A 27487-nucleotide genomic window follows, 5' to 3' on the forward strand; every position below is an offset into this window, starting at 1 on the left:
TTATTAAAAGTACGGTATGGCCCGCACCATAGGATGATCCAAACCGTCCATTAGATGGGCCACAGCCTAAATAGGTTGTGCCCTAAAAATCATTTCCATAGGCTGATCCTAACCCTCCGATCTGAATGTTTGAGGGTTGATCCTAACCCTCTATAGATCAGAGGGTTTGAATCAACCTATAAAAATAATTTTTGGCGCACAACCTATTTAGGCTATGTCCTATCTAATGTACGGTTTGGATCATACTATGGGGCGGGCCATAGTGTACTTTTAATAAAGTGAGGAGTGTCCTTATCAAAATACAGAAGTGCTGATAACATTTCCCATTAAAAATTGAAACGCTTTGGTCATGTGGAAGATTTGGAAAGTGATTTTCCTGACACAAGTTGCTGGAAAATCCACATCCTAAATCATATTCTCTTGATTAATCACAAAAAACATACCTACTGATCGGACACCTAATAAAGTTGATGACTCTGAAAATTACCAGAGCTCCAAATAGAATCAAATCATGAAGTTACACAGAAGTTTTTCATTTTATTTTTAAAAATACTACAATTTTGAGAAAACAAGAGTAGCCAAACAAAACTAAGATGTGAGAACAGTATTTTAGTAATTTTCAATGAGATGAGAGTATTTTGGCCATTTTTATGAGGTTGGGCTAGTTTGGTCATTTTCTCAAAAATGAGTATTTCAGTAATTCTCTATAAAATGGGAGCATTTTGGTTACTTTTTATGAAATGTGGGTGCAACTAAACCCCCTTGCATTTTGGTAGGAGAAATTCGTGCATTGCATATTTGGGTTGAATGGTTCTCCAAGGGATTGATATTGGACAGCAAAATGGGAATCAACAAGGCCATGTTTGGATTGCAGGAAAAACATTTCTAGGGAAAAAACAATGAGGGAAATGATAAAGTTAATGATTATTTGGAGGAATGTCATTTATATATTGGAAGTCCCTGTAAATAAAGTCTGAACTGCAATGGTACATGTTACATGTTACTTTTTGAAAAACAGAAATTTTGGAAAGGAAATTTTTTTTTTCTTTTCCAAACTTTTTGACAATATTCTTGCAATCCAAACAATGCCAGTGGTAGGATTTAAGCAAATACTAATTAGCACTTAGAAATAGCTCATGCAACATTGATGGAACGCCCAAGCAAAAGATGAGACCACAGATCAGCCACACATCAGGTTCCACTGAGAAAAATATACATCAATACCAGAAAAACAGGCTTCATAACACCAAAACAATCCCTCATTTCAGCCACACCAGAACACCCCAACAAAACCCAAATGAACTTACTTTCCCATTCAATTTTCCCACTTTCCCTGTCCGCCAACCGATCCGATCGGCCGACGCAGTGTCCACGGCAGTCTCTTCTCCACTTCTCAACAATCTGTCTAGTTCAAACAGACTTATTTACCTGGATTTAACAAGTTTTCAGCTATCATATACGGGTTTTTCGACCTCATATCTATATAGACAGTGGGTGAAAAGCAACACACTATTGGCATCTATATTTACAGTTCATCCAAGAACAAATTAACCTAAAACAAGAATAGCTCAGAACCCAGTTGAGTCATCGGCGAGATGAGTCGAGCCCACTTCCATTTCATATCACCCCATGAGAAACGCACCACTCTTTTGCTGAAAAGAAGAGGAATGTGTCTATCTAGTAAACTCCTTTCTATCTTTGTTTGACAGTGTACTAGGATAGGATGCTCTGAAATCCATGTAGGTAAAACCTTCAAAACGTGTCTTCGGATCAACTTATCTTCTTGGAGAATTTCAACCACAGATACATTTGATCAATTGCTAGCAACAAGAGATTTGTGTACTGCCTCTGGACTCGTGGCTCTCCGTGCCTTGAAGACTGAGATACGGCAACATTTCTTAAACGAGGTAATAAAGCCAGCACCAGTAAGGGATTTTACTGTTTTAGACTTGTAACGAATCCAAGAATGAGAACGGATTAAGCCAACCATCCAAATGAAGTCACCACTGTTTGATGAAAGCTGCAGAAGAAAATTGGTCATGCTGGAAAGTGTAAACAATGGATGAGTCGTATAAGCTACTCCCTGTTACAATGGTAGATAGCACATAGTCGAAGCAATCCCGTGGAAATATTAAATCTTACAGGATTCGGAGAACCATAATGACTACAAAAAAAAGAAAAGAAAGAGGCTACAACTTAAAAAATATGCATAGAAACTGTACAATTAGGAACTAGGAATCATTTCCCAAAAAAAAAAAAAAAAAATTTATGAACTAGGACTTGTAAAAACAGTCGATAATATCGAGCAATTGTGGAGTCTCCAGATTGTAGTAACAAGTAATTTAATTAAAAAAAAAGATAGAAACAAATAGTTTAAATCATATAGACAATGACGTGGGATGATTCTTTATCATTGTTTTAGTACAGGAACGCATTTTTAAAAATAAAAATGAATAGTGCAAGAAAGAGGAACAATGTTGCCAAAGCTTGCAGATCACAGCCCTACACACAAAGTTAAAGTGGCTACTTGGTGTCCATGTTGAATACAGGATCTTTTTCCCCATCTACAGTAACATCTAGGCCCTGTACGTTTGAGATTGTAACAACCAATTGTGAGCCCCAAACCTATTATTGGACTCAAAATGACGTTTAATTTTGAATACTTCCAAATCATTCCTGCAGGAGATCCGGGGTTATTTTCTTGCTTTCGCCCAGTCATTAACTTGATTATTTTTAGATAATAGTAGATAGAAACAACGCTCGTAAGGAGTCCTATTGAAACCAAGAACTATAGGCCTGCCTGCCATCTACACCGGAATAAACAATCGAATAGTTTTAATAAAGTAGTGATGGAAGGGGACTCCTTGAATGATATTCGTTGGCTCAACGGGGTTAAAAAAACATCCTTGGAGATTTGATCGATTGTTCGACGAGATGCTTGACTGGGTGAGAGACCCCTAAGTAGTTTTTTAGTTTTTCAGCATATGCGCTGATCTGGATATGAGATGGCGGATAGTTTGGCGAGACTTGGTGTTTCTAAGGAGTTTTTGGCTCTTTTTTATTCATTTCCCCCTTGAGTTATTACAGTCAGTATTTTGTACTTTCTTTATTTTGCTTATGCCTTGTACTGACCATCTCGGTCTTCTGTATTTCTAATGAACTTTTTGTCACAATCGCAATCGAACATGACCTTATGTGTCCAACTATTATAATGGTTGTCTAAGATAATGAACAACCCCTTCAATATCATCTGCATTGAGACGGTGAACAACCCCTTGAATATCATCCGCATGCCATCTAGCCTAGTTGAAGTAGGGTGAGAGTTATTCTTTTTCGTTTCTTTTTTTTGAAAATTGGGTGAGAGTTATTCCTTAATAGACTTGTTTGCATTTGGACCAAAATCGGAATTGGAAGTTCTATTTGGCGGTTGGTAATTGAAGTGTGAAACGAAAAAAAAGTATCAGATACACTGAACAATTCATATATCTTTACACCCATAGCTAAACAACCAAGTTAAGAAGAGGAGCAGGGGGTGGAGCCTTTGGATGCCAAATAAGTACCTAAGGGCTGACAACATTTCAGGGTTGTAATAGAAAATGACAACTTCAAAGCAACAGCAAATTATTAGACTAATCATTCCAAAATAAATCCATTTCAAATATTTTGCTTTATATTTTGCTACAAGCGTACCGTTCAAAAAAAAAAAAATTGCTACAAGCATCCCTTCGATCCATCAAATAAACTAAGGTATTGCTCTACAAAGATATGCCCTAGAACTGGCACCCACATGATAACAAACTTCAAGGAACATCAAAGGTACACAGCTTAAAGCATCAAATAAACAAGACTCGCCTTTTATTTACATGGGATACCTGGACTGCACTGAGTTAACAGAAGATCGAGATTTTCACCAAAAAATGTGGGAATTTAATCATGAAGACCCTCAGGATTATCCCGTCAGAATATCGTTCATAATGGTTGTGATGGCCGGATTGGAGCACAATTGATCTTTCAGCCTCTTATCAATGCCAAAGATGTGCCAAAATTTGATTAAACAGTTCCTGAATTTTGGATTCTGATGCCAAAGATGAAGACCCTCAGGATTATGTGTAGAGATTTTTTTAATGGGCACTAGCATATCTGGGCATTTAAAAAATGCATGAACTTCCAGCATTTTGGCATAAGATGAAGACACTTAGCTGTTTTGGGTCCCATTGTGCACCTAAGGGGTACACATATATTGTGTTTTCTTAAACATGCTAAAGACTCTAAAGTGATCTGAACATTTTTAACCCTTGCATCAGTTGCTATTCGTGTGAGTTTCAGGGACCCGATATTAAACGGTTCTCAAAACAGTTTGTGAATAGCATATCAGGGCATGTAGAAACTTTTTTTTTTCCGGTAAGCTGGGATCGAACCAGCGACCTCGAGGATGAGAAACAAAGCCTCAACCATTGAGCTACAGGCCCAATCCCATGTAGAAACTACTTCATTCTAAAATAAGAGTGGTATACACACATTTGATAGCAGTTCCTCATAGTTAAAGTACATAATAGAACAAAATTGCACCATTGCTTAAGTGCGCACACTGCCACGATGAAACAGGCTACATATTTCATTATATACCTAGATTATATATTTACATAGAGAGAGAGAAAGATTGATTGGCAGCAAATTATTTTAAGGCTTACTTAAGCATGTAATATATAAATTGGGGAGCCGTTATTTGTGCCTTAGTTACCTGGTTCATTGGTTTGCTTGGTTTGTTCGCGGTTTGCCACTTTCCTATAAACCCGGTCCACTAGTGGTAGGCATCTTTGATTTGCTAGTTTGGTTCACTCTCAATCATCGTTGGTTGTACCTAGGAAAGCTACTCAAATCGCCGTCAAATTCCTAAATATATGGGACTTTGAAAGTCAATACTCAAAAGTGGAAAGTGGATATTGGATAATAAATATGGGAGCTGGAGATATGAAAGTCAAAATTGGAAATTGAAATTGGGGGTGAACCACTTAGTTTCCCCATCTATTCATAATTTGCTAGTTTTTTGTGGAATCACCACGAAATATGTTGTGGACAGGTTTGCAGCATACCAGTTTGCAAAATGGAGTGGTGTTTAGTGACCAGTAAACCCGGTCTCCACCCCCTTATTTTGGTGACAATGCCCCTACTTCGTCTTTCAAGTTGGGTTCTTTCAACACAACAAAAATACCCCTTCCCTTGAGAAACGAGGTGAGGGAAGAACTAAACAAAGAAAGGGAAAAGGAAAAGAAAACAGTGAAAAAGAGAAAAATGAAGTACGAAGAATACAAATGCACCTAGCATCCCTCTAAAACCCTATGCCTTTCGCAACTGCTAGCTTATGCATCAAGTATGATATTTATCACTCTATCTTAGCTAAGATTTTCCACAAGGAAGTGGTGCATCTTCATGGTCTTCCAAAGACAGTAATTTCTGAACATGACGTGAAGTCTGAATTATTTTTGGAAAACCTTATGAAGAAGTTGAACACCAAGTTACAGTACTCTAGTGCATTCCATTCTCAGACCGATGGCCCAGATTGAAGTGGTGAACCTTAGCTTGGGGGAGAGATTTATGACCATGCTATGAGGTTCACCTAGGGATGAAATCATTCTACTAGTAGGAGTCTGTCGTTCTTGCTGTGCAACCAAAGAAGTCAACTGTTTTAGTTCCATTACTATATGAAGCTAGACTTAATGTCGAAGCAAAAGGATGTGCCTGGCATATGAGAGAATTTCATGATCAAGTCAAAATGAGAAAGCCTTAAGCAATGAATCTTATAAGGCTGGGCCTGATTTGTACTGCAGATTTGCTGTATTTTGAAAGGGATTATGGTGATGGATCATATCAGGCCAAAACGATTTACTTAAGGTGCTTTCAAGAAAATACACTCTGGAGTGTGGGACCTTACAAGATTATAAAGAAGATTAATGCTAAAAAAATTTGCCTGAGAGTTGCCTAGTGACATGGGTATTAGTCTATGATTAGGCCGACACTTTGAATTTATTGCCGACACACGTGTCGTGTCGTGTCGGCACGACACCCGTGTCCACACGTGTCGACACTCCTTTAGACAATTTTAAATGTACTGCTAGAAGTGTCAATAACTTTACATGTATGTATGTGTATGCTACTATTTCTATAATTTTAGGGGTTGCCATGTCAGATACCCTGTATCCGTGTCAAAACTTGGCACGCAAATCTGTGTCCACAAATCACGATTATATGTACTTTCTATTTTAGCCGTGTCCCCGTATCTAAATTTTGGGATATTGCCGTGTCCGTGTCGACATGCGACACTCGTATCCGTGTCCACAAATCATAGGTATTAGTCCTATTTGCAATGCAGCAGACTTGATGCTTTACCATGAGACTGATGAAGCAACAATGAATGATGCGTAGTAAGCTATTCACCTGCTAATAGTTCTTACGCTTAAAGAAGACAAGATGTGATCACAAGTAGACAAGAAGATGTGATCGATGAACAAATTATGTCTACTATAAGTAGTGGTCATCATAAGTATTTTGTTCGATGGAAAGGTCGACCGTTACCTGATTGTACTTGGAACTATTCACTGCCAAAGAAATCAAGCTTATTGTCTCTACAACCAATATCATTCCATTTACTCAAAATGGTAAGAGTTCTTTCAAGCCTTGGGTAGATAATAGGGGTTAAAATGTTAAATTAAAACCTACAGCAGAAAAAATAAAAGGGGAAGAATAGACATAATGGGGCACTTATTTGGAAGTTCAAAACTAAGATGGGGCCCACACGGTTGTTGGGTTTTTATGAGTCTTAGCAATTAGATGTGTCCCATATGGTCCATGAGATGCTTTGTGGCTAGTTTGTAATTTCGTGGGTTTTCAAGTGACTAGGTTTTTCATGAGTTTTAGTGAGAAGTTTCTAGAAGTTGGAAGAGTGCCCACACGGTTGTTGGTGTTCTGAAACCATTATTTTAATAAGAATTTATTGTTTCATGACATCTATTGGGTACGTTACAAGAGTGTGTGATGTGCTTCTTGACACAAGTTTGTCCTTAGGCAGCAGCATAGGATTGGTCATGCACACAGAGATTATGTGGCAGGGAGATATAACCTTCCGGTTCTTTGCTGACCTAGAATGTTCCTGGTTGGGGTTGAGATTGGACATCTCGTACCTGTACACAACCAGTATCAGACATGCCTCTATACACGCATTGGGGTGGCTTATCTCGATCACTGGGGTAGTAGACCTTAAGCAGTTAGAATTGGTGTGATGAATGGTTCATGAACTAAACGGGTCACTTTACGGAATAAGCCTGTGGACGAGGATTTGGATACGGTTATTCTCTCAGTTAAGACGCATTAATATGCCCTTAGACCAAAGGGGTTGTTTTGGTCAACAGGCGCACCTTATGGCTTCGGTCTATCTCAGAGTAGTCCCCGATTCGGGATTACTTACGAGTAGTGCTAGGTCATTAGGTAACTCATGGGATCAATAGTGATGCCCAACAAGGAATCATCCACCTCTCTTGTAGAGGACAATCATTTACAGTTTCGATCTCAACAAAGCCTATAAATATTAGCTGGCCAGCTGATTTGATAAATTGTTTATCAAATGATTTTGCTGAAAAGCAATGGTTATTTTGATATTTTCAAAGGTGTTCGCAACTGCATTTGCGGGCTCGAGTTGATTGATTGAAAGGCATACCATTGAGTGCGCCCAATGGGTAATTGATGTCCACCCTTAGTGGGACTCAACTCAATAAATGAGGATTGGAGGAAGGGACGTACACACATTGGATGTGATTAGGGGTATGTTGAACTAATGGTCATCTTCAGGGTAATGTCGTGGTGCTGGCCACTTGCCTAATGCGATCGTTGTTGGAATACGTTGCGTGAGATTGTAGTGGGGCCCATTGTGGGTCCTGCAGGATTGACCATTGGATCCCTGAATCAATCACACTCATAACACTAGACCCTTATGAATCATTGGAGGATCTGGGTTCCGGATATGATCGTACGCATGGAAAGGAATTAGATACATTGTATGAGATACAGGGAAGAGATGCATCATACATAGGGTGCATACTTGTATATTAGAGGAGATACAACATACTTATGGTGTATGCATGTTTTAATTAACAAGTGCTTAATAGAAGCTTAATTCCTATTAGTTGGGAGTTAAGTGAAATCCTATTAGCCAATAATATCTCAATTCCTATTCGTTGGAATTTGAAAAGGGAGAAAGAGTTCTAATTGGAAAAGGTTTCTAATTTGGAGAGAGTTCTAATTGAATATGGAAACCACACTATATGAGAAAATTGTTTTTGGCTATGTATGCTTGTTTTGTTTTAGAAACAGATTAAATAAAAGAGTTTTATTTTTAAAGGGTTTCTAAACTCAATGAGGACTCTAAGAGGAAAAAAACTCCATAATGCTCTGTTTGGTTTTCGTTGGGTTTTTATTTTCCAGGAAGTTTGTTGGAGAATAGCTGTCACAGAAGACAAATTCCTTGTTTGGTTGCCAAGATAGCATTAGACTCCCCTTTTACTCCCTTGGATGTCTCCCATGTAATAATTGCTTGTCTGGTGACATAGAGTCCTTGTCCCCTCATCACTTTTAAACTATGATTTGGCCAACACTTAGAATTTATTGCCGACTCACGTGTCATGTCGTGTCCGACACGACACACGTGTTGTCGACACTCCTTTCGACATTTTTACTCGTATTTCTAGAAGTGTTAGACTTGATGTGGGTGTGTGGACATTTTTTGTACCGTGTCAAGTGTGACATTCTGTTTTTTTATTGAATATTGTGTTTACCTAATTTAGACAACTCGTACATATGAGCTTCATGGCGTGCTTGGCTTTGGGAGTGTCGACAACACGTGTGTGAGACACGTTCAAAACCAAACGCTACCTAATTTCTCTCTCTCCTCTCTCCCTTATTGGTAATGACACCCTTACTTATTCTCCTCCTCTCAGAGTATATGCCGCGCAACCAAACGCTACTTACACTATTCTCCGAGGTAATTCGTAGACAAATCAAAATGCTTGTCTCCTCCCTTTTGACTTCTTTTGACTCCATATTCTCAACATGCACGCACGTGTGCGCACACGCACACGCATATATAAGCATCAGAATGCAAAGCATGGAACAGAGGCCAGTTTTAACACATTAGCCCGACTTGGTCATGCTTTTTTTTTTTTTGGGTAGGTTACCTTAAAAGTGCAACTGTAAAACTCTCAATGCAATTTTCAGAGTCAAGACAGTTAAAAGAATATAAAAAGAAAAAAGAAAAAAAATCTTACCATTTCAAGGAAACCTAAGTACCAGAACCTGACTTTTGAACCCATACTTGTTTCTGCAAATGTGGAAGGGTGAAGATTAGGTAAAAAGACACATGTAGAGGTATAATCAAATGGCGATAAAAAAATCAGTTTAAAATATAAATTACATACTTCTCACCTCATGGGAACCATAACCAATAGCACCTCCTCTCTTGGAAGACTTCCCCTCAGATAAACTAAGAGGGCCATCAACTTCCTTCAATCCATGTACTAGTCCACGGCGGCCAACATGTTTGTGTGAACCTACACAAAAAGACAAACAAAACAAACAGAAACAATAAGAATCATGTGAAATTTTAAAATGATATATACATAAACATGTGTGTGTGTGTTAATTTATAGGGATTTGCTGGGGACGAAAGGAATTTCGCGGCCGGCTATTGCACGAGACAGCAGCCACAAAGGCTCACTTTTCAACAGATCGTCTTATTCATTTAATTCATCTAAGGTGGCTGCTCTCTCGTTCAACAGCCGGCCGCGAAATGCCTTTCTCCGGTGATCCCTAGCAAATCCCTAGTGCGTGCATGCGTACAGTCAATTTAGGCCTCAGCAGCAGAAACTAACCATTCTCTACCAATGGAAGACTACTCCGTCCACTTCCAAGGGTTTTAATTTCTGCACTCCTGCTTGCACTGAGAATGTCAACTTTCATTTCTCCATGATCTAATGGAGGATCATAGGCTGACAGTGAATCAGTACCACACACTAACCCAGGATTATGAGCTCCTATATCCAGGTTTCTAGATTTCATGAAGGATGAACTGTTATTACTATCAATATCGTTCATAATATCATCCCCAATATTACTAGCCCCAGAAGCAACTTGCTGAGAAATAGACATGCCTTCTAAAGAATCAGATACTAACTGTGAAGGTAGAGAGGATGAAGAGAGGGATTCATCACTGGCATGAGATCCATCTGAACGACGAAGAGTCCAGAAACCCCGGTCAGGTCTATCCTTATTCCGAGTGCGTCTATCAATTCCAACAACCTTATCGTCAATAGTCCTTTTGGTATCACAATCGGGGATGCATGTAGCCGAAGGAATACTAGTATTGCTTGGCCGAGGTAGACGTCTGTCCTTGTCTATATTTAAAGTCGGCATTTGCGGCTCAGATTGCACCGCAGTGCCCGCTGATTGATTCTGACGTGGTTCCTTGTTCGAAAGTATGCTTTTGATAATCCTCCCACTAGCTTCACGCCGCTGATTCTGTTTGAAAGTAGTTGAACCTGACGAGTTTCTCACCGGAGATGTTACACTCTGCTGTGATTCACCACTAGATGCCTGCGTAATGAATTAAAAACTTAAGCAATTAGTAGAAACTTTGCACCAAGATAAAATAGAGGAAGAATTTTAAACATGACTTGGAATTGAGCAAAAAAAAAACATTGACGAAAAACAAGATCAAAGTTATAAATTGCTCACATGAGAAACTTCTCTCTCTTTCCCTTTTGGAAGCAGAAGCCTCTTCTTTCCACTTGCAATGGCTCCAGATACTCCAGATGTAGTTCCATCAGTGACAGCAACTGCAAATCCAGTAAATAAATAAAATCCAGTAAATAATTAGTCCTTGAAAGAGGAAAGAACTGGCTAGGATCAGGATCACTAGATGCATAGGGAAATGGGAGATGCAATTACACTTAAAACAAATAACACAATAAGAAAGGTTCAGTGATTTATCGAGGCAAGCACCAAGTAAATAGCTAAGGAGAAAATTGGTGCCAGTTACAAGCATTATTGTGGGTTTATTTCTTGTTCATGGGATTTTCTTGGAAAAGAGAACTCTAAGAATACGAATATTTTTGTACAAATCTCAGCAAGTTTTTGTGGGTTAAATCAACGGTTGTAATCAACTTGGATTAGATCTTTTTTTTTTTTTTTAAGAAAATGATTTAGAAAATGAGATTAGATCTATTTTTTGCTACAATTTTTTCCTTTTGGCTTGGTCATTAATTAAAGGTTAGTTCCTGAAATTTTATGCAATAATTTAACTTAGTTGAATCTAGATTTGATGTATCTTGTTGATATCTGTAACCAAGAGCTACACATCGACTATTGAATTTTTTTTTCTGAGATACATTTAAATTTTCACCAAAATTGACACGAAGCAACTGAAATGTTTCTATTTTTTTTTTATGGCATAGGTATCCCCACCCCAATTTTTAGGGCGGGACTATTTGCTCCAGATGCGCGCAATCACCCATAAACCATGTGCATCGGGTAAGCCCAGGGGGGTTCGAACTCGCGTCAATGGGAAGCATACCCATGACTTTAAGCCAAAGTGCCACACTCGTACGGGTTAATATTTATATAAGTTACATATGAAATGTGGTATGTCTTGAATTATCATACATGTAAACTAGCTATTCAATGCTGAAGGTATTCGATGCTATAAAAACTATTGTTGGTAGTTTTTAGCTTGTGTGATGGCTTTTGACTATGTTTGAGCTTGTTCTAGCACTTTTCGAAGTTTTGTCTAAATGTTCATATGTTTTCATACTTTTCCGTATTTTATAGTAATTCACCAAGATTTCAATAAAAAACCAACAAGTTTTCATTTCCATCATGAACTGAAACGCATACTGAAACCTAAACCTGGAACCATGAAGTTGAATCATAAACCGGTATCATAACGTCAATTGTAGATTTGTTCGAGATCAACATTGTAGCCATGTCCAACCACCAGGCTCTGTCTCTAAGTTGCATAGCTCTAGCTTATGTAAATACCAGAGGAAACTAACTCGTAAGGAGTGTGGAATCCCTTGTTTGTGCTAGCCTATATCTTAGTGACAGCGTTGATCTCTTTGGTCCAAGTGGCATAAACCTTTGGGAAATGAAAGAGTTAAAGTGTTTATAAAGAATCCGTTTTCACATCAACAATGTGGATCATCTTGAAGGTTATAAATCAGAAGATTATTAAAGGTAAAACTAATTCCATTAGTAAGATAAATTGGTAAGATAATTAATTGGATAATTGTTGAAGCAAATGAATGCAGATTAAAATCGAAATGGTTCCCAGGTTGTTGTTCCAAATATAGTTAGTGAATCGATTCGGATTAGTGCATAGCCACCCTCCCTCTCAGTGAGATTTGCGCTTCCTAAGCTAAGCAGTGGAGTAAGCTGAATTTCGATGGCAGTAGCAAAATCTCTCATAGCAATAATTCTACTGCCAGGAGAAGGGCTTTGAAGAGGTTATTCTGACCCTAATTGCAAGCTGCTTCGGTCTTTTGCAGGCCCTTGAATTGATTGTGATGTGACAGAGGCGAAAGTTATTGTTTTGTGGAGTGGTGTCAAGCTGTTTTCTCAGCTTTGTGAAGCTAAGTTGTGGGTGGAAGGTGACTCCTTTTTTACATGATTAGTTCGCTAGGGGAGGAATACTCTCCGATGCATATTATGACATTTCTTTAAGGAGATTATGGACACTGTACAGGGCACCGAGTGTACATACTCCGATATTCACAGGAAAGGAAGTACCTTAATCGACTTGTGGGCTAATTCAACTGTATCGTGTTAGGGTTTGAGAGCTCTACATGAGATGCATAGATTGTAATTTTGCTTTCTTTTCGTTTCCTTCCTATCTTGCTAGCACTAGCTTTGGCTGTCTGGATCTCTGGTTTTTAATGAAATTCCACTTGTTTAATGAAATTCCACTTGTGGGCTAACCCGGTTGAGTTCCCAAAACAGGTGCAACCATTGGATAACAAAGCAATATGTGTGCAGTGGGTGAGACTAAAACCAAAACAAATCATAAACATCCAAGTTTTTAGCCATATCGTATCTGGTTTTCTCACAAAGCAAACTTAATCTATCTATGAAAGAACTTACCTCCAGCAATCCATGGCATTAAATCTCTCACTAAATAAAACCAATGTTTCAAAATGTGGATGCGGGTCAAAACTCAAAACGCGGTCAAAGAAAATCCTAGTCGACTCGGCATGACACCATCAAGTACTCGGTTGACGCGGTCATAACTGGGAGATTTAAAGGAGTTTTTATTGACTCTGTAGAGCAAAACAAGGAACGCAGTGGCAAAACATGGAACACAGCCAAGAGAAAAGGGAGTCGACTCGGGGGAGTCCACGATGCCGCGGGGAGTTTTAAAATTATGAATAGAAACAAAGACGAGTCGGGTGCAAAGAGTGTATAGCCCTATGTATTGCAGGAAACATCAGATGAACAAAACATTTTCATGAAAAGGTGCAGTAAATCATAAATTAAAGACAATATCTCCAACCAACAACTAAACAGTACCAAATCTAAAATATCTAATCAAAATATTTGGCTTCCTCAAGTATGTATCTATGGTAATAAGTGAGATGTGAGCAAGTAATCCATGGCAATATCTGTACAAATACATTTGTATAGAACTTCTAGAAAATGGAGAGCAACTAAAGGAGTTAGAGGAATCGCCAATGAAACATATAAGATTCAGTTGCCCACCATACCAGTTTCATCTTCTAATATTTCAGCTCCAGTTCCCGCAGCTACCAGAACAGATTTATCTGAAAGGTGTTGTTCTTCTCGTCTTGGCACCAAAAGATAAGTTGACTTCTCCTTGCCACGTGCACTCTTTGAATTGTCCCTCAAAACATACTGCAGACCAAACAGGTGACATGGGTATAAGCCGAATAACCCCATCACCATGCATTGTAAAGCACAAGCATGTGGAGCAAAACAAACAATTGAAACAACAAAAAGGCCAGGGCCCAATGTCATGCAGTTGAAAAAGTTACATATCATACACTACCAAAATCATGGAGAATAAGACTACCTACAGAGGTGACAAAAGATCTCATAAGACAAAAAAAATGAATAATTTCCCTTTGATGTTTACTTTTCTACAGTTTCCAAATTGAAAGTCCTCAAGATGAACTGATAAAAAAACAGTAGCATAAATCAGAAAACATGTTAAGTGCACCAGTTAGAAAAAAGAGTCTGGGTACAATGATGCTTCAGGAAAGCCCTCTTGGGTTGACCAAGAGAGAGGCTTTTGGTTAACTGTGCAGTACCCCAACACAATGAGCAATCTATAAAAAAAAGTTAAAGAAAGTGCAATCAAACAAGGAGATATCACTGGACTAAGCTAGAAGATAAATCCCAATATTCTCTTTGTTAAGAACAACAGAATAGCTAGGATGTTTAGGATTATTTCGAATTAATAGCTACTTTAGGGACATTTTTTTAGGGCATGGGAGGCATTAGCATAGAGACGAACAGGTGAAGTCATAGCTTCCATGCCTTGATGCATACACTCATACGTGTAATATGATATTACATATTGCTGTCATCTTAGGCATATCTGAAGAGATCATCTCATGTCTTGAGATACATTTTGTGTCAAAGGAAAGGAGTAAACCTCTTGGAAAAATCATGATAACTAATCTTTTAAAAGATAAAAATAAAAAAGTAATCTTTTTTGCTTTTGATTTAGACTTGATTTTTTGCTTTTCGCTTTTTCGACGTTTCTTTGCTTGTATGGACCATCTCGGTCTTTTGCTTTAGTTAATGCAATTTGCCATTCCAGAAAAAACTAATCTTTTTTTTACTCTCCCATTAGGTTGAACCTAAATTAAGGGCTGCAAGGTCCGAAGGTGAAGAAACTCTTATTTACCCTTTCTCAGCTTCATTTGACAATTAGACCAGTTTGGGACTTTGATGGTTCTCCATTGATCCATCGCTATTTTCAAAATTAGACTGTCCCCATTTTATTTTATTTTAAAATCAGAAAGATGCAGACTATCCATCTTGTCAAGATCTACTGTTTGAATGAAAAATTCAAGGAGGCAATTATTACATTAAATGACTGAATAGAAACCCTTTTTTCACTGATCGTTTTGCTTCTTTTAAAACCATATTTCCTCTCCTGTGTGTCTTTTGAGACATCTTTAGAGAACATTAAACTAAGGGGACAGAGAAGAGTTCTTGTGGTCATCTTTTCAAAATTCTTTCCTCTTTTAACTTTATTCAATTTTTATGTAAGAACCTTTAATTAAATAACCATTTCCATTCCAAAACTGTACCTACAATCAATTGAACATGAAATTTTTAAAAGAAATATACCCAAAACACATGCTAAATCAATGCATGTGTTAAATAATGAAATCCTTTAATTTCCTTCGTCCACGATCCCCTCCATACTGGCTAAGCAAGAATTCTGTCAATAAGGATAATGAATTGTTCTACAAATGAAAAGAACTAAATACATGGAATCAGAGCAAAAGTAAAACCATTAATTCCTAAAACAAAGTCACTAAGGACGCAACACCCTAAAAAATCAGAGTAGAACTTTCCCTTCAGATGACAGTTAATGCTTCACCTAAACTTCAAACAAATTCCAGAAACAAGAAAAAAAAAACTTCAAATTACATAGAAACAATATACTCCAGGTATTCACTCTGAAATCAGACAGCATATGAATTCGAAACAATAATCAGTGGTACCAAATAAACATTGAAGAGAGAAAGCATTAAAAAGTTTTGTTCACATGAAAAGCAAAGTATCAGGTGTCAAGTATTACGGGCAAAGCGTGCATACCATAGAAGTGGGGCCCCTTCGCTTCTCAGAACCTCGTTTGGTAGAAGATGAACTAGAATTTCCAGCTGAAGCTCCTCCAGCTCTTCTGCTAAGCTTCCCATTATTTGATGACCTCTGCCGTAGATGTCATGAAATGAAGCTGAGGGCATGCTTGTCAACTATTAAAGACATTGTGATTTGAAGAAAAGTATGATAACTCAATTTACAATGTAAAAATGGACAGTGGTGGAAATCACGGGGCATACAGACTGAAACCACAGCCAAATCAGATAATGTGTATAAATGACAGAGCTAAGATAGTATTGTCAAGGCGAAACAGTGTCCCATAAATAGATGCAATTGAGGAGGGTCATTTTAGAATGAAATCTATCTAAGCAATGCTTACCAGCAATCCAATACCTTTCTCAGTTAGCATGCACAAAAGATGATCAAGTAGCAACAATTTAAAGACATTATCAAAAAGTTTAGGTATAAAGGAGACCAGAAAAACGTTCAGTTTCAAGTCTTAACCTAGTGTGTGGGGTTTATTTAAGTTGTGGGGTTTTGCTTTTATATCATGGATTTAAATTATTTAAGTCGTGGGGACCACCCACTTAAGTTAACACCTTATAACTTTACGTTATGAGTTGGTGCCTGGTGGGGCCTTATTATATAAGTGAATTTTACGTAAGGTAGTCATTGAAATAGATTTGTAGGGATGAGATTGGAATGAGTTTAGGGGAAAAACATGTATATAAGGTTAAGAAGTTTTTTATGGGGCTTTTATTGCAAAAGGGAAAATAAAGGTTTGGAATTCATGTGCAGGTTCTCCCTGTGAAACAGCTTGAACTAAAGCAGCAACCTTATCGCTGATTTTCATCCCCACTTTTGCCCTATTTTTTGTTGGTTTTGCTGTAATTTACCTATAGTTCAGCATTTTCCTGGTTGTGTCACTCAGCCAACTTCCACATAATGCAAAAAGGGCCATTCTACCATAATGTTGGAGCATCACAATACAAACAAGCATTGAGATTCAAAGAGATCAAGGATGTATTGGAGATTTGCTCGCTGGTTTGATGAGATTAGGGATCGCATTGGCAGGTCGGAGGTAACCTTTCAACATGTTAAAAGATCCGCAAACTCTGAGACGGATAGACTTCCCAGGGATGGAGTTGAGATGCGGGCGCTAGAGATTTTCAATTTCCTTCCTCCTTGAGAGTTTTAGTTTCTTTGTATCTTATTTGTTTGTCTTTTCTTTTTGTTTCTCTCTTGGGCAGGACCTTCTTGGTCATCCTTGTATATTCCCCTCTCTTTCTCATATATATATATATATATATATATATATATATATATATATATATATATATATATATATATATATATAATTAATCACTTTACCATTGAAAAAAAGATATCAAGGATGTAATCTCATTGAAGAGAGATCAAGGGACAGGCAAGAGGTTGACCATAAAGAATGCACCACAACACATCTAGTCATGGACTAAATATCTTATGTAAGGTTACAGTTGACCATAAAGAATGTACCCGAGTCTTATAGAAGCCTTCTCAAAAGTCAATACTTTCCATCAAAAACCTTCCAACAAACTTTCACCAAAACCTCTGCCCCAAAACTCTTATGCTCTGTATGGTTGCCGGGTTTTTTTTGTTCCTGGGAGTTATGTGGGAGAAAAAAATACCCTGGGAGATAGGTGGGAAAAAAAAAGTCCTAGAAGTATCCTGGTAAAATAAAAATCCCATGTTTGGTTATGTGGGAGAAAAAAATACCCTGGGAGATATGGTGGGAAAAAAAAAACCTTTGTTTGGTTGCTTGAACTGTTGGGTAGAAAAAAATTCTTCTCAAGCTTATTTTTGGTTCCTGATTTTATTTTTGTTCCTGGGGTTATCTTGGGATGGGATGAAAAGGCAATCATTACAAAAGTGGGATTAAAAAATTCACCCCACAAGTAATCATTACAAGAGTGGGATTAAAAAAAAACCTAGTGCTGAAAGGCAACCAAACATGGGATGGGACCAAAATTTAACTTACTCTCCCACATAACTCCCAGGAACAAAAAAAACCCGGCAACCAAACAGAGCATTATTGACAATTTACATAATAAAGCTCAATCAACTTTTTTTTAATGATAAGAAAGCTTTTTTAAATGTAAAGAGCTCACAAGCTGAGCAGGCACCTGGAACACGGTTCTTTCCGGTACGCAGTACGGGAACTGGTACGAGGTACGATGGTAGCTCGGTACGTGGTATGATGAGGGTAGACTAAGAAGGTTCGCTATTTCGGTTCGCAGTTCGATTTGGAGCACAAATATGGGTCGCTCTGGTACCATATATATAATTTCATATATTTTTACAAGAATATCATTCTATAGTCTATAATACATACATTTAATAAGCAAAACCAAAAAGCCTCGTGTATGCCATTCATATATATTCAAAATGAAAATTCCAGTTCCAATCCAATCCATAATGCATAAAATTTGAAGATCTCCAAATATCACTAAATTAAATACCAACATATATTGCATTCTCAATCTTAAATGAAAGCAAACATAAAATAACTACCCAGGAAATAAAAACATAAAAACATGAACAAACTAATAAACTATCGTGCAACTCTCTTTTCCTAGTCCGCCGAAGTGTTCCCTCTCTCTATGCATCTCTCAATTGCCTGCGTGTCGCCAATTTTGGCGATCCGGGTCGCAAACGATCCACATTTCGGTTCGACAACCACGGATCGCGAGTCGGAGGGTGGGAGGGCGACCCCGGTAAAATTGAGCAAGCCATGAACATCTCAAAGAAACAAAAAAAATAAAAAATGAAAGACTTGGCCCCATTATAGGCCAGGATCCAACAGATAGAAACCAAAAACTAACTTAAAAGTCCCTAAACCCTAGAGATATCCTCCCGAGCAAGCCCTACTAACAAGATGATGCGGGACAATCGAAGAAAAGACTAATACTTTGCTCTGATACCAAACTAATGTAGGAAGAATCTATGGAAGGGATTATGTCTACTAATTTTAATCACTGGCTGAGTTTAAGGCAGGTTCTTGAAGGCATTTGAGTATCAAAGAACTGAAATTTTTGTATGATTTAACAATATGGGAAAATATATTTGGAATAGGGTTGAAAAGGATGGGTTAAAATATGATTTTGGGTAATAAAATTTGTGATTAAATTAGAAAAATATTTCTACTAGGTTTAGAGTAGGTTTGGAAGGGTGCAAACGGCATCGCATGCCGGGAAGCTGCAAGTAAGGGTTTTGATAAGATTCAGGGGCGTGTGAATTATGCAGAGATGGGATGGGTAAAACAAAAAGGGAAATTAGGGTTTTGAGGATTTAAGGGTAAATAATATTTCTGATTCTCGGGCATATTGTTTTTATAGAGGAAATTGAGGAAAAAAAAAAAGATATAATAGGAGAAATCTAGATTTCAAGTAACTGAAAAAAAAATAGTATACTTATATCAAGGCATCCCACGAATAGTTTTCTTTGGCATCTCACCAAAAATGAAGAAGATTCTGCAAGAATCATAATAGCAATACCCTAAGCATCACACCTAGGTTCCAGGCTTCGCACATTGGAGAAGATCAAGGCATCGCACCATGACAGCTTCACACCCCCAATTTTGCCAAGCACCAAAGAAATATCATTTTTTATTCATTCATCCATCCATCCATAGCATCCATCATAATTATAAGAAAAGTGCATTGAGGTTTACAATATATATGAAAAAGAAGAGAACTAGAAAGTTCTAAAAGCCTAAAGAAAACTTAATACTTTGAGACTAAAATGCCCTCTAATGACTTACAAGGTTGCTACCCACTTAAAATTTCCACAGTACCTCTGTGGCCCTATTTAAAACACTCATAACTCAAAAAAAAAAAAAAAAACTTACGTAATATTGATGGGTAAAGAATATGGTAACCCTACTATAACTTAAGGGACTTAAAAGACAGGTAAAAATTAATAAAAATTAAAATTTGGACCTTGGGATGGTCCCCATCAAATGACCAACCAAAGAAATCTAATCCCCACTACAACATTTTTGGTCCACACTCTACACACATCCTATTTCCAAATCTATCCATAATTTGGCAAATAGAAACATGAATGGTGGATCTCATATTTAATTATCAATATCAGTCCCATTTTGAGCTATGGTCCGTGCCTTTTGGGGAATCTTATAAATTGCATCCCACTCCCTTCAATTCCAAAATAAACCCTTCAATTATATAAGCAAAGCTTCTTCTATATCGCTTCAAATTGGTTATATTTCCCCCACTAAGCCATCTTTGGATTGAAGGACAAAATTGAATGGGATTAAATGGCTAAAATCTAACGTTGGTCCCCATGTAGATTTCGGACAAAAAGAAAAGGATGAAAAATGTCTTGGGGAATTGGGCATCATAGAGGCTTTGCAATTTTGTCATTCATTAGGAGGCAAACAAAACAACAATAGAGATCGCTTAGCAAACAATGATGTTGATTTAAAACAACTTCAAGGATGAGTAACTCTATTATTCTATATTTAAATATTGAATCCAATAACCTATGCTTCCCATCGCGATAAAGTAGCCAAGTTTGGTCAACCAAAAAAGGTTCTGTATACTGAAGACATGTTTCAGATTCAAACTTCAGAGAACCCGTCCTAGTTTCAATATACATATTTTCAACAAAAAGGCCTACGTTGCAACTAATCTCTGAGTTCACCAATTGCAGCACATTGACACTTTTGAGCATGTAATCCTTAGTGGGTTTGTCTTCAATGATAATAGGTTGTGTCCAAGAAAATCTCATACCAATGGTTAAATTGTGATAATTGATCAACAGATACAACATAAGCATAATTGAATAACTGGGGTTGTCTGTAAATGATTCCAGATGAATCCAATAAAAAATGGCACAACACATAAAATAAAATAAAAGTTCGAAGATCAATTCTCAAAAACCAGAATAGGCCAAACCAGGTTAGTGAGGCCATCAGCAATCATGTTTTCCATTGGAGTTTTTTTTTTTTTTTTTTTGAGAAATGACAGAAAAATTATTAAAATCAAATAACGCCACTAACCATATTTTAATACCTGTGGGACAGTCACTGATTCCAAACGAATCCAATAAAAAATGGTACAAAACAAATAAAAGAATAAAAAGTTCGAGGATCAATTCTCAAAACCAGAATACACCAAACCAGGTTGGTGAGGCCATCGGCAATAATGTTTTCCTCTAGAGGTTCCTTTTTTTTTTTTTTTTTTTTTGAGAAATAACAGAAATTTTATTAAAATCAAATAACGCCACTAACCATAATTTAATACCCGTGGGACTGTAATTGATCCCAAACGAATCCAATAAAAAACGGCACAAAACAAATAAAAAATAAAAAGTTCGAGGATCAATTCTTAAAACCAGAATAGATCAAACCAAGTTGGTGAGGCAATCGCCAATAATGTTTTCCTCTGGAGGTTTTTTTTTTTTAATGATAGAAATAACAGAAAAATTATTAAAATCAAATAACGCCCCATGGTTGAGGTGACCCCAGTACTGAAAATACAGAATGCCGCTTTACAACATCAATTAAACAGCAACAATGCTATGAAACGTAAATAAAAACATGTATAAAAGAGCAACAGTGTTACAAAAAAACATACAATAACTGGTACTATGCTCTCTAAGTGGTAACATTTTTTTTTTTTATATGTAGAATGACTTTCTTTCTCCAAGTAGAAATAACCTCCAGGGTATTTGAGATTGGTGTTCTCATATAGAATACCTGCTTTAGAAGTCAAAAGCAATAGTTACAATAAAGTAATACGAATTTCCACCTACCTGAGACCCACTCTTAGCAGCACGTTTCTGTCGAACAAAATCCATTAGTGGTGTAATTATGAGTGTCTCCTTCGGTGCACCTGGAGGAGCAATATAAAGGGCAACTTCATCAAACAAACTTGAATGTTTTTTTTTTTGAAATGGTTATTTATTTATTTTTGAAATGGAAACTTGAATGTTCTTTCATGATTAATAACATATGCACGTAATTTAACAATTAAATATGGTGTATACTTCAAAATATAACTAACCAGCTCGTTCTGCTTCTCGTCTTTCCAGTTGTATTTCTGCACTAGGAAGATTCTCCACGGGCTTTGCAATAAGGTCGAGGAACTCCAAATATTCAGGATCTACACCAAAGAGAGTGCACTCTAGAATTGCATAATACTCACGATCTCCAAATTAACCAAATAAATAAATAGTTACCTTTTAAAATGGTCCTTTCACGACCATCTTTTTTGGACCATGGCTTTGGACAACGTTGTGATGGAGCGTATTCTACAATAGTCTTAAACTGGGTCCCTGAAAGAATGTGTTCAAAACCCAAATGGGCAGAAAAAATAAGTGCTACTTCAATATTTGATCCCAACAAAAAAAGGTGTTCCCTTATCAAATTTGAGTGCAGCTCGTGGGGTGGCACTTTGGTTATAAAAGAATAATAATAAAAAAACAAATACATATAAGAAAAAAGTGGGTTTTGGTCTTAAACACCTCTAATCATGCCTAGGCAAATCAAACAATTCTAGATAAAAATCCCTCAGCAAGATGATATGTTCACCTGACCTACCTTTCCAGAACAAAATATAGTCCATAAGAATATAAGACCCATATAGACTTCTAAGAAACCCCTAAGCTACACAACTGACTTGCACTCAACCTCGAGTGAACCCAGACCAAAATTTCGGAAAACATAAAACGTAGACAACAGTATGTTTACTCAAGTTAAGTATTACCCTTCTCGTTAACAAACACGTGCCCATCAAAGAACTCGGCAAACTCAACAACATCTTCCAGCCTCTTGAATTCGAGATAGGCGCGCGAATACCTGTGATTCTTCTGGCTGCAGAAACCATTTAAGACATTAAGTTTCTGTAAGTGGAGCAACCTTAATACACATATTCCAAAGAGATAAACATAAACTTAGGTGTTCATACGCAAAACATTTAAACTAAAACTGATCACCAACACCGTGCTACTTGTCTGTCATTTCTAACATACCAGAGACCAACTTAAAAATGGCAATAAATAAATAATTAGCAGAATATGCCTAAACTTGTTCCTGCAAATGATTCCAAGCTTTTTCGGGTTTGAATTTCAACACAACAAACAAACAAACTATTAGAATTTAAAACCCTAGAGTACGCTATATTGATCATTCCGGTTTTAAAGGAGAATTCACGCGTGGTTCCAACACATTAAACCCTAACCAAAGTAGCTTAAACTGGACAGAAAAGCAAAACAAAAACAAAAAAAATCTTGAAAAACAATCGAAACAGACGACGACACAATTCTGATATCCTAAAAATCCCTTAAAATGGCAATAAATAAATAATTAGCAGAATATGCCTAAATTTGTTCCTATAAACGGTTCCAAGCTTTTTTGGGTTTGAATTTCAACGAAACTTACTAACAATTAGAATTTAAAACCCTAGAGTACGTTAGACGTGGTTCCAACACATTAAACCCTAACCAAAATACCTTAAACTAACCAGAAAAACAAAAAAAAATCTTGAAACACCGTTGACACGATTCCAAAATCCTCCAAATCCCAAGAAAGAAACGATACGTAGAAAAGCAAAAAAACAAAAAATAAAATTCTAGATGAACGAAGAATAAGAGAGAATGAAACCCTAACCTCTTTTTTTTTTAATGGTATAAAACCCTAACCTAGTATAATTTAAAACCCTAATAGCAATAAATAAATAATTAGCAGAATATGCCTACATCTGTTCCTGTAAACGATTTCGAGGTTCTTCAGGGTTTGAATTTCAACACAACAAACAAACAAACTGGTAGAATTTAAAACCCTAATGGCGATAAATAAATAATTAGCAGACTATGCCTACATCTGTTCCTGTAAACGATTCCGAGGTTCTTCAGGGTTTGAATTTCAACACAACAAACAAACAAACTGGTAGAATTTAAAACCCTAATGGCGATAAATAAATAATTAGCAGAATATGCCTAAACCTGTTCCTGTAAATGATTCCGAGGTTCTTCAGGGTTTGAATTTCAACACAATAAACAAACAAACTGGCAGAATTTAAAACCCTAATGGCGATAAATAAATAATTAGCAGAATATGCCTAAACTTGTTCCTGTAAATGATTCCGAGCTTTTTCAGGGTTTGGATTTCAACACAACAAGCAAACAAACTATTAGAATTTAAAACCCTAACCAGTTTATTGTTTAATGGTATGAAACCCTAACCCTAATTTTTTTGAAAGGTATGAAACCCTAACCTGTTCTTGCCTTGGCGGAAAGAGAACCATTTGTAGCGACCGGAGAAACGGCCGTTGATTTGGTCGACGAGCACCGACTGAGAAATGGCCGGCGGCAGGTGCCGCATAACTACTTTCGTGCGATTGAATGGATCCTTCATATGTGAAATTCTCTCTCCGAAATAGAGAGAGAAATTGTAGAAGTACGGAAAAGGAAAAAAAAAACCCTAAATCGAAGAAGAAGAAAAAAAAATTGACACAAACTGCTGGAATTCGATGCTTCAATTTATAATCGGACGCAACTCTACGCGTGAAATTACATATCTAAGAGAGATTTTGGGATTCGATTTCGCGCGGTTCGGAGAGACGAGTATTTTCTCTCTTTCTCTCTCTTCTTCTATTTATTTCGTTAATGACACTCGCTCCACTCTCCACATGCTTTGACATCCAACCAAACACACTGCCAAAATTTCCGGTCTTCTCTATAAGTCTGCACATATCCCACCCTTGTCACCTCCTTGTTGACTACTACTTCCACTAAAATCCCAGCTAACCAAACAGAGCCCGGGGAAAAACATAAGAGAGAGAGAGATTTGGGTTTGAACTTTGGGTCCGTATATAAATAGGTTACTGATATTGGCACTACCATGTTTAAATAAATGTGCGAAATCAGCTTGTCTTTTCTTTTTAAATGTGCTTCCGGAGAGTTTTTTTAATTTTTTGGGCCTTAAAAAAGGCTTTTGGGAACCGTTATGAGTAGGGGTGCAACTCAGGTCGATTTTTGGGAATTCGGGTTGAGCTTTTTACCTTAAAATCAGGTAGGGTTCGGGTTGATTCCTATTCATTTTTAGCAAATGCTCAACCTGACCCGACCTAAGTTGCAACCCTAGCAATGAGCTGTGACCTATGAAAGCTGTTTAAGCAATACAAAGACAATATGAGTTTGTGCAATTATCGAAACATGGTAGAGAGAGATTTGGGTTTGGACTTTGGGTCCATACGTAGCATTGCCAGTGATACTTGCACTACCAAATTGTAGTGGCTACACAAACTCAGCTTGTCTTTTGCTTTTAAATTGGCTTCGGAAAGCTTCTTGGGGCCAATAAGAAAAAGCTCTGCGGAACTGTTATGGCCTTTGAAAGTTGCTTAAGCAATTAAAGATAGATGCGTTTGTGACCAAATTTTAATAACTGCACGAACTCGGCTTGTTTTTTCTTTTTCTTTTTAATTGGCTTCCGAGAGCTTTTTGGGGCCTACCAAAAAAAACTTTTTTGGAACTGCTATCTTTGAAAACTGCTTGACGATATGAGTTTGTGACCAAATTCTAATAACTGCACGAATTCAGCTTGTTTTTTCTTTTTGTAATTGGCCTCTGAGAGCTTGTTGGGGGCGTATCAAAAAAAAAAACTTTTTGGGAACTGTAACCTTTGAAAGCTGTTTAAGCAATAAAAGACGAGTCGAGTTTGTGAACAAATTTTAATAACTGCACGAACCCAGCTTGTCTTTTGTTTTTTAATTGACTTCAGATTGCTTTTTGGGACCTTTGGAAACTGTTGAAGCAATAGAAGACAAAGTGAGTTTGTTCAATTATCAAAATATGGTAGTGCCAAAAATCAATAGCCTATTAATAATGTTGAATTGAGTCCTACTTATGAAGTACCATGTAGTTTGCTAGTGTGGCTCATCTCTACCTTACACGTGTCGCATGATTGCTAATCAGGACCAGTGATCTTGTGGGCCTACATGCCGATGGTCCGGATCTCAAAAATCAAGGCGATAAGGCGATTGATTATCTATGCCATGGGAATAGATGGTTAGAGAATGTTAAATAGAAATTCGCAAACTTTTTACTCAAAATTGTGAAAGTTAAAAACATTTCCCACGAATTAAAGTGGCTCGCGCACACACTTGCGCGCCTGTGCCTGTACATACTCTACTAAAGATTAATTGTGCAAACATGAAAGGCTTAAAGCATCTTTAATCTCAAGATTAATTGCTCATACATCAAAGGCTTAAACACATCTTTAATACTTCATTTTCATCATACTTGATCACCGGTCTACAATCCTCTGATAAGGGTGGGACCAAGTGTCCACGTTTGTGATGACGAATAATATGAATGAACCCAATCACCACCATCCACATGGCAATAGATCTTGCTGTACATAATCATCTAAAAAATAAGGGCTTGTTTGTTTTGGATTTTGAGAACCGATTGTTAGTCAAAAAATTGATTATTGGATTCGAATTTAAGTTTAGGCCATGTTCGTTAAGGCCTGTTCGTTTAAGATTATGACAACTGATTGTGAGCGCCAAACCGATTATTGGGCCCGAGTCCAATAAACGGTTTGGCACTCACAATCCGTTGTCGCAAAATGAATAGGACCTTAAGATTATGCAACCGATTGTGGGTCCAAAACCAAATATTGGACTCAATATTTTGAGTCCAATAATTGGTTTTGGACTCACAATTTCTTGTCTATTGAGTCCAATAATTGGTTTTTGACTCACAATTTCTTGTCATAATCTTGAACGAACTCGACCTTATTTTGAATCCAATAATAAGTTTGGATTCACAATCACTTCTCAAAATCCAAAACACAAAATCCAAAACAAACATGGCCTAAGTAGATTTTCTTAATTTTCCCAACAGATGAATTGAATTCTTTTAAAGTCTGTTTGTTTTGCAAGAAAGGGATGGAAAGGAAACCATTTTCCACGTCTCCACCCCCTTTCATTGTTTGTTTGTAGAAGGAAAGCAAAATCATCATGGATTGGGTTTTTCGTTTTATTTTTGGATATACTCAATAAATTCCGAATATGTTTCCCTCTTAGAATGCGGGATGCATCTTTCATTTCCACACACAGAAAGAAGTATCGGGGGCAACTCAAACTCGCTCAGAGCCCAAATATAAACTTAGCATGTTCCCATCGTCAACAACAAAATCTCTCTCTCTCTCTCTCTCTCTCTCTCTCTCTCTCTCTCTCGTTGAATGATAAAAAGGAAGGTGCTTTTTCTCCATGTAGAGCCTCCAAGATTGCCTGAATCTTGTCGGAACCTCCATTTTCAAACTATACTCGAAGGATATTGCAATCTATCCAACTTATAACCTGAATCTTGCGCAAAATCTATTATCGCAGCTGAAGCAAGAAGACCCCTTGCAAAAAAAGTCATGATATGTTGTTTTCACATCATCTCTACAACGCAATTGTTTTCATGTTACTTGTTTATTTCACTAGTGGATGTGTTTGGAGTCTCTCTTTGCAAAGATGTTAATGTGGCGATTAATTGTTTTCAAGTGGTGAATGAAGACATTTGACATATGACAAACTAC

The 27487-nt window shown here is 37.2% G+C and overlaps 1 protein-coding gene across 8 annotated transcripts; it reads right to left on the bottom strand.

Annotated features, from left to right (window-relative positions):
- Positions 1–1123: 1123 nt before the first annotated feature.
- UPF3 (Smg-4/UPF3 family protein) lies at positions 1124–24622 on the bottom strand. Of its 8 annotated transcripts, none has more exons than XR_013241341.1 (13): positions 24174–24616; positions 22665–22771; positions 22138–22233; positions 21963–22061; positions 21712–21791; positions 15889–16002; positions 13800–13947; positions 10780–10880; positions 9918–10638; positions 9465–9596; positions 9315–9367; positions 4742–4870; positions 1885–2020 (listed from the first exon to the last, which is right to left on the bottom strand). XR_013241341.1 is itself a non-coding variant. In XM_077375499.1 (12 exons), exons 1-12 carry the CDS (start codon positions 24311–24313, stop codon positions 1814–1816), a joined length of 1782 nt encoding a protein of 593 aa, XP_077231614.1. In that variant the 5' UTR covers positions 24314–24622; the 3' UTR covers positions 1124–1813. The 8 variants fall into 8 exon arrangements, 6 of the variants coding, with proteins under 6 accessions (XP_077231614.1, XP_077231612.1, XP_077231613.1 ...); XR_013241342.1 differs by having other exon boundaries at positions 9472–9596; positions 24174–24614; XM_077375499.1 differs by lacking the exon at positions 4742–4870 and having other exon boundaries at positions 1124–2083; positions 10197–10638; positions 24174–24622.
- Positions 24623–27487: the final 2865 nt, after the last annotated feature.

This window comes from Tasmannia lanceolata, unplaced genomic scaffold (assembly GCF_043159265.1).
Source record: "Tasmannia lanceolata isolate RefF3 unplaced genomic scaffold, GAP_Taslan_0.1 ptg000054l, whole genome shotgun sequence".
Lineage (NCBI taxonomy): Eukaryota > Viridiplantae > Streptophyta > Magnoliopsida > Canellales > Winteraceae > Tasmannia > Tasmannia lanceolata.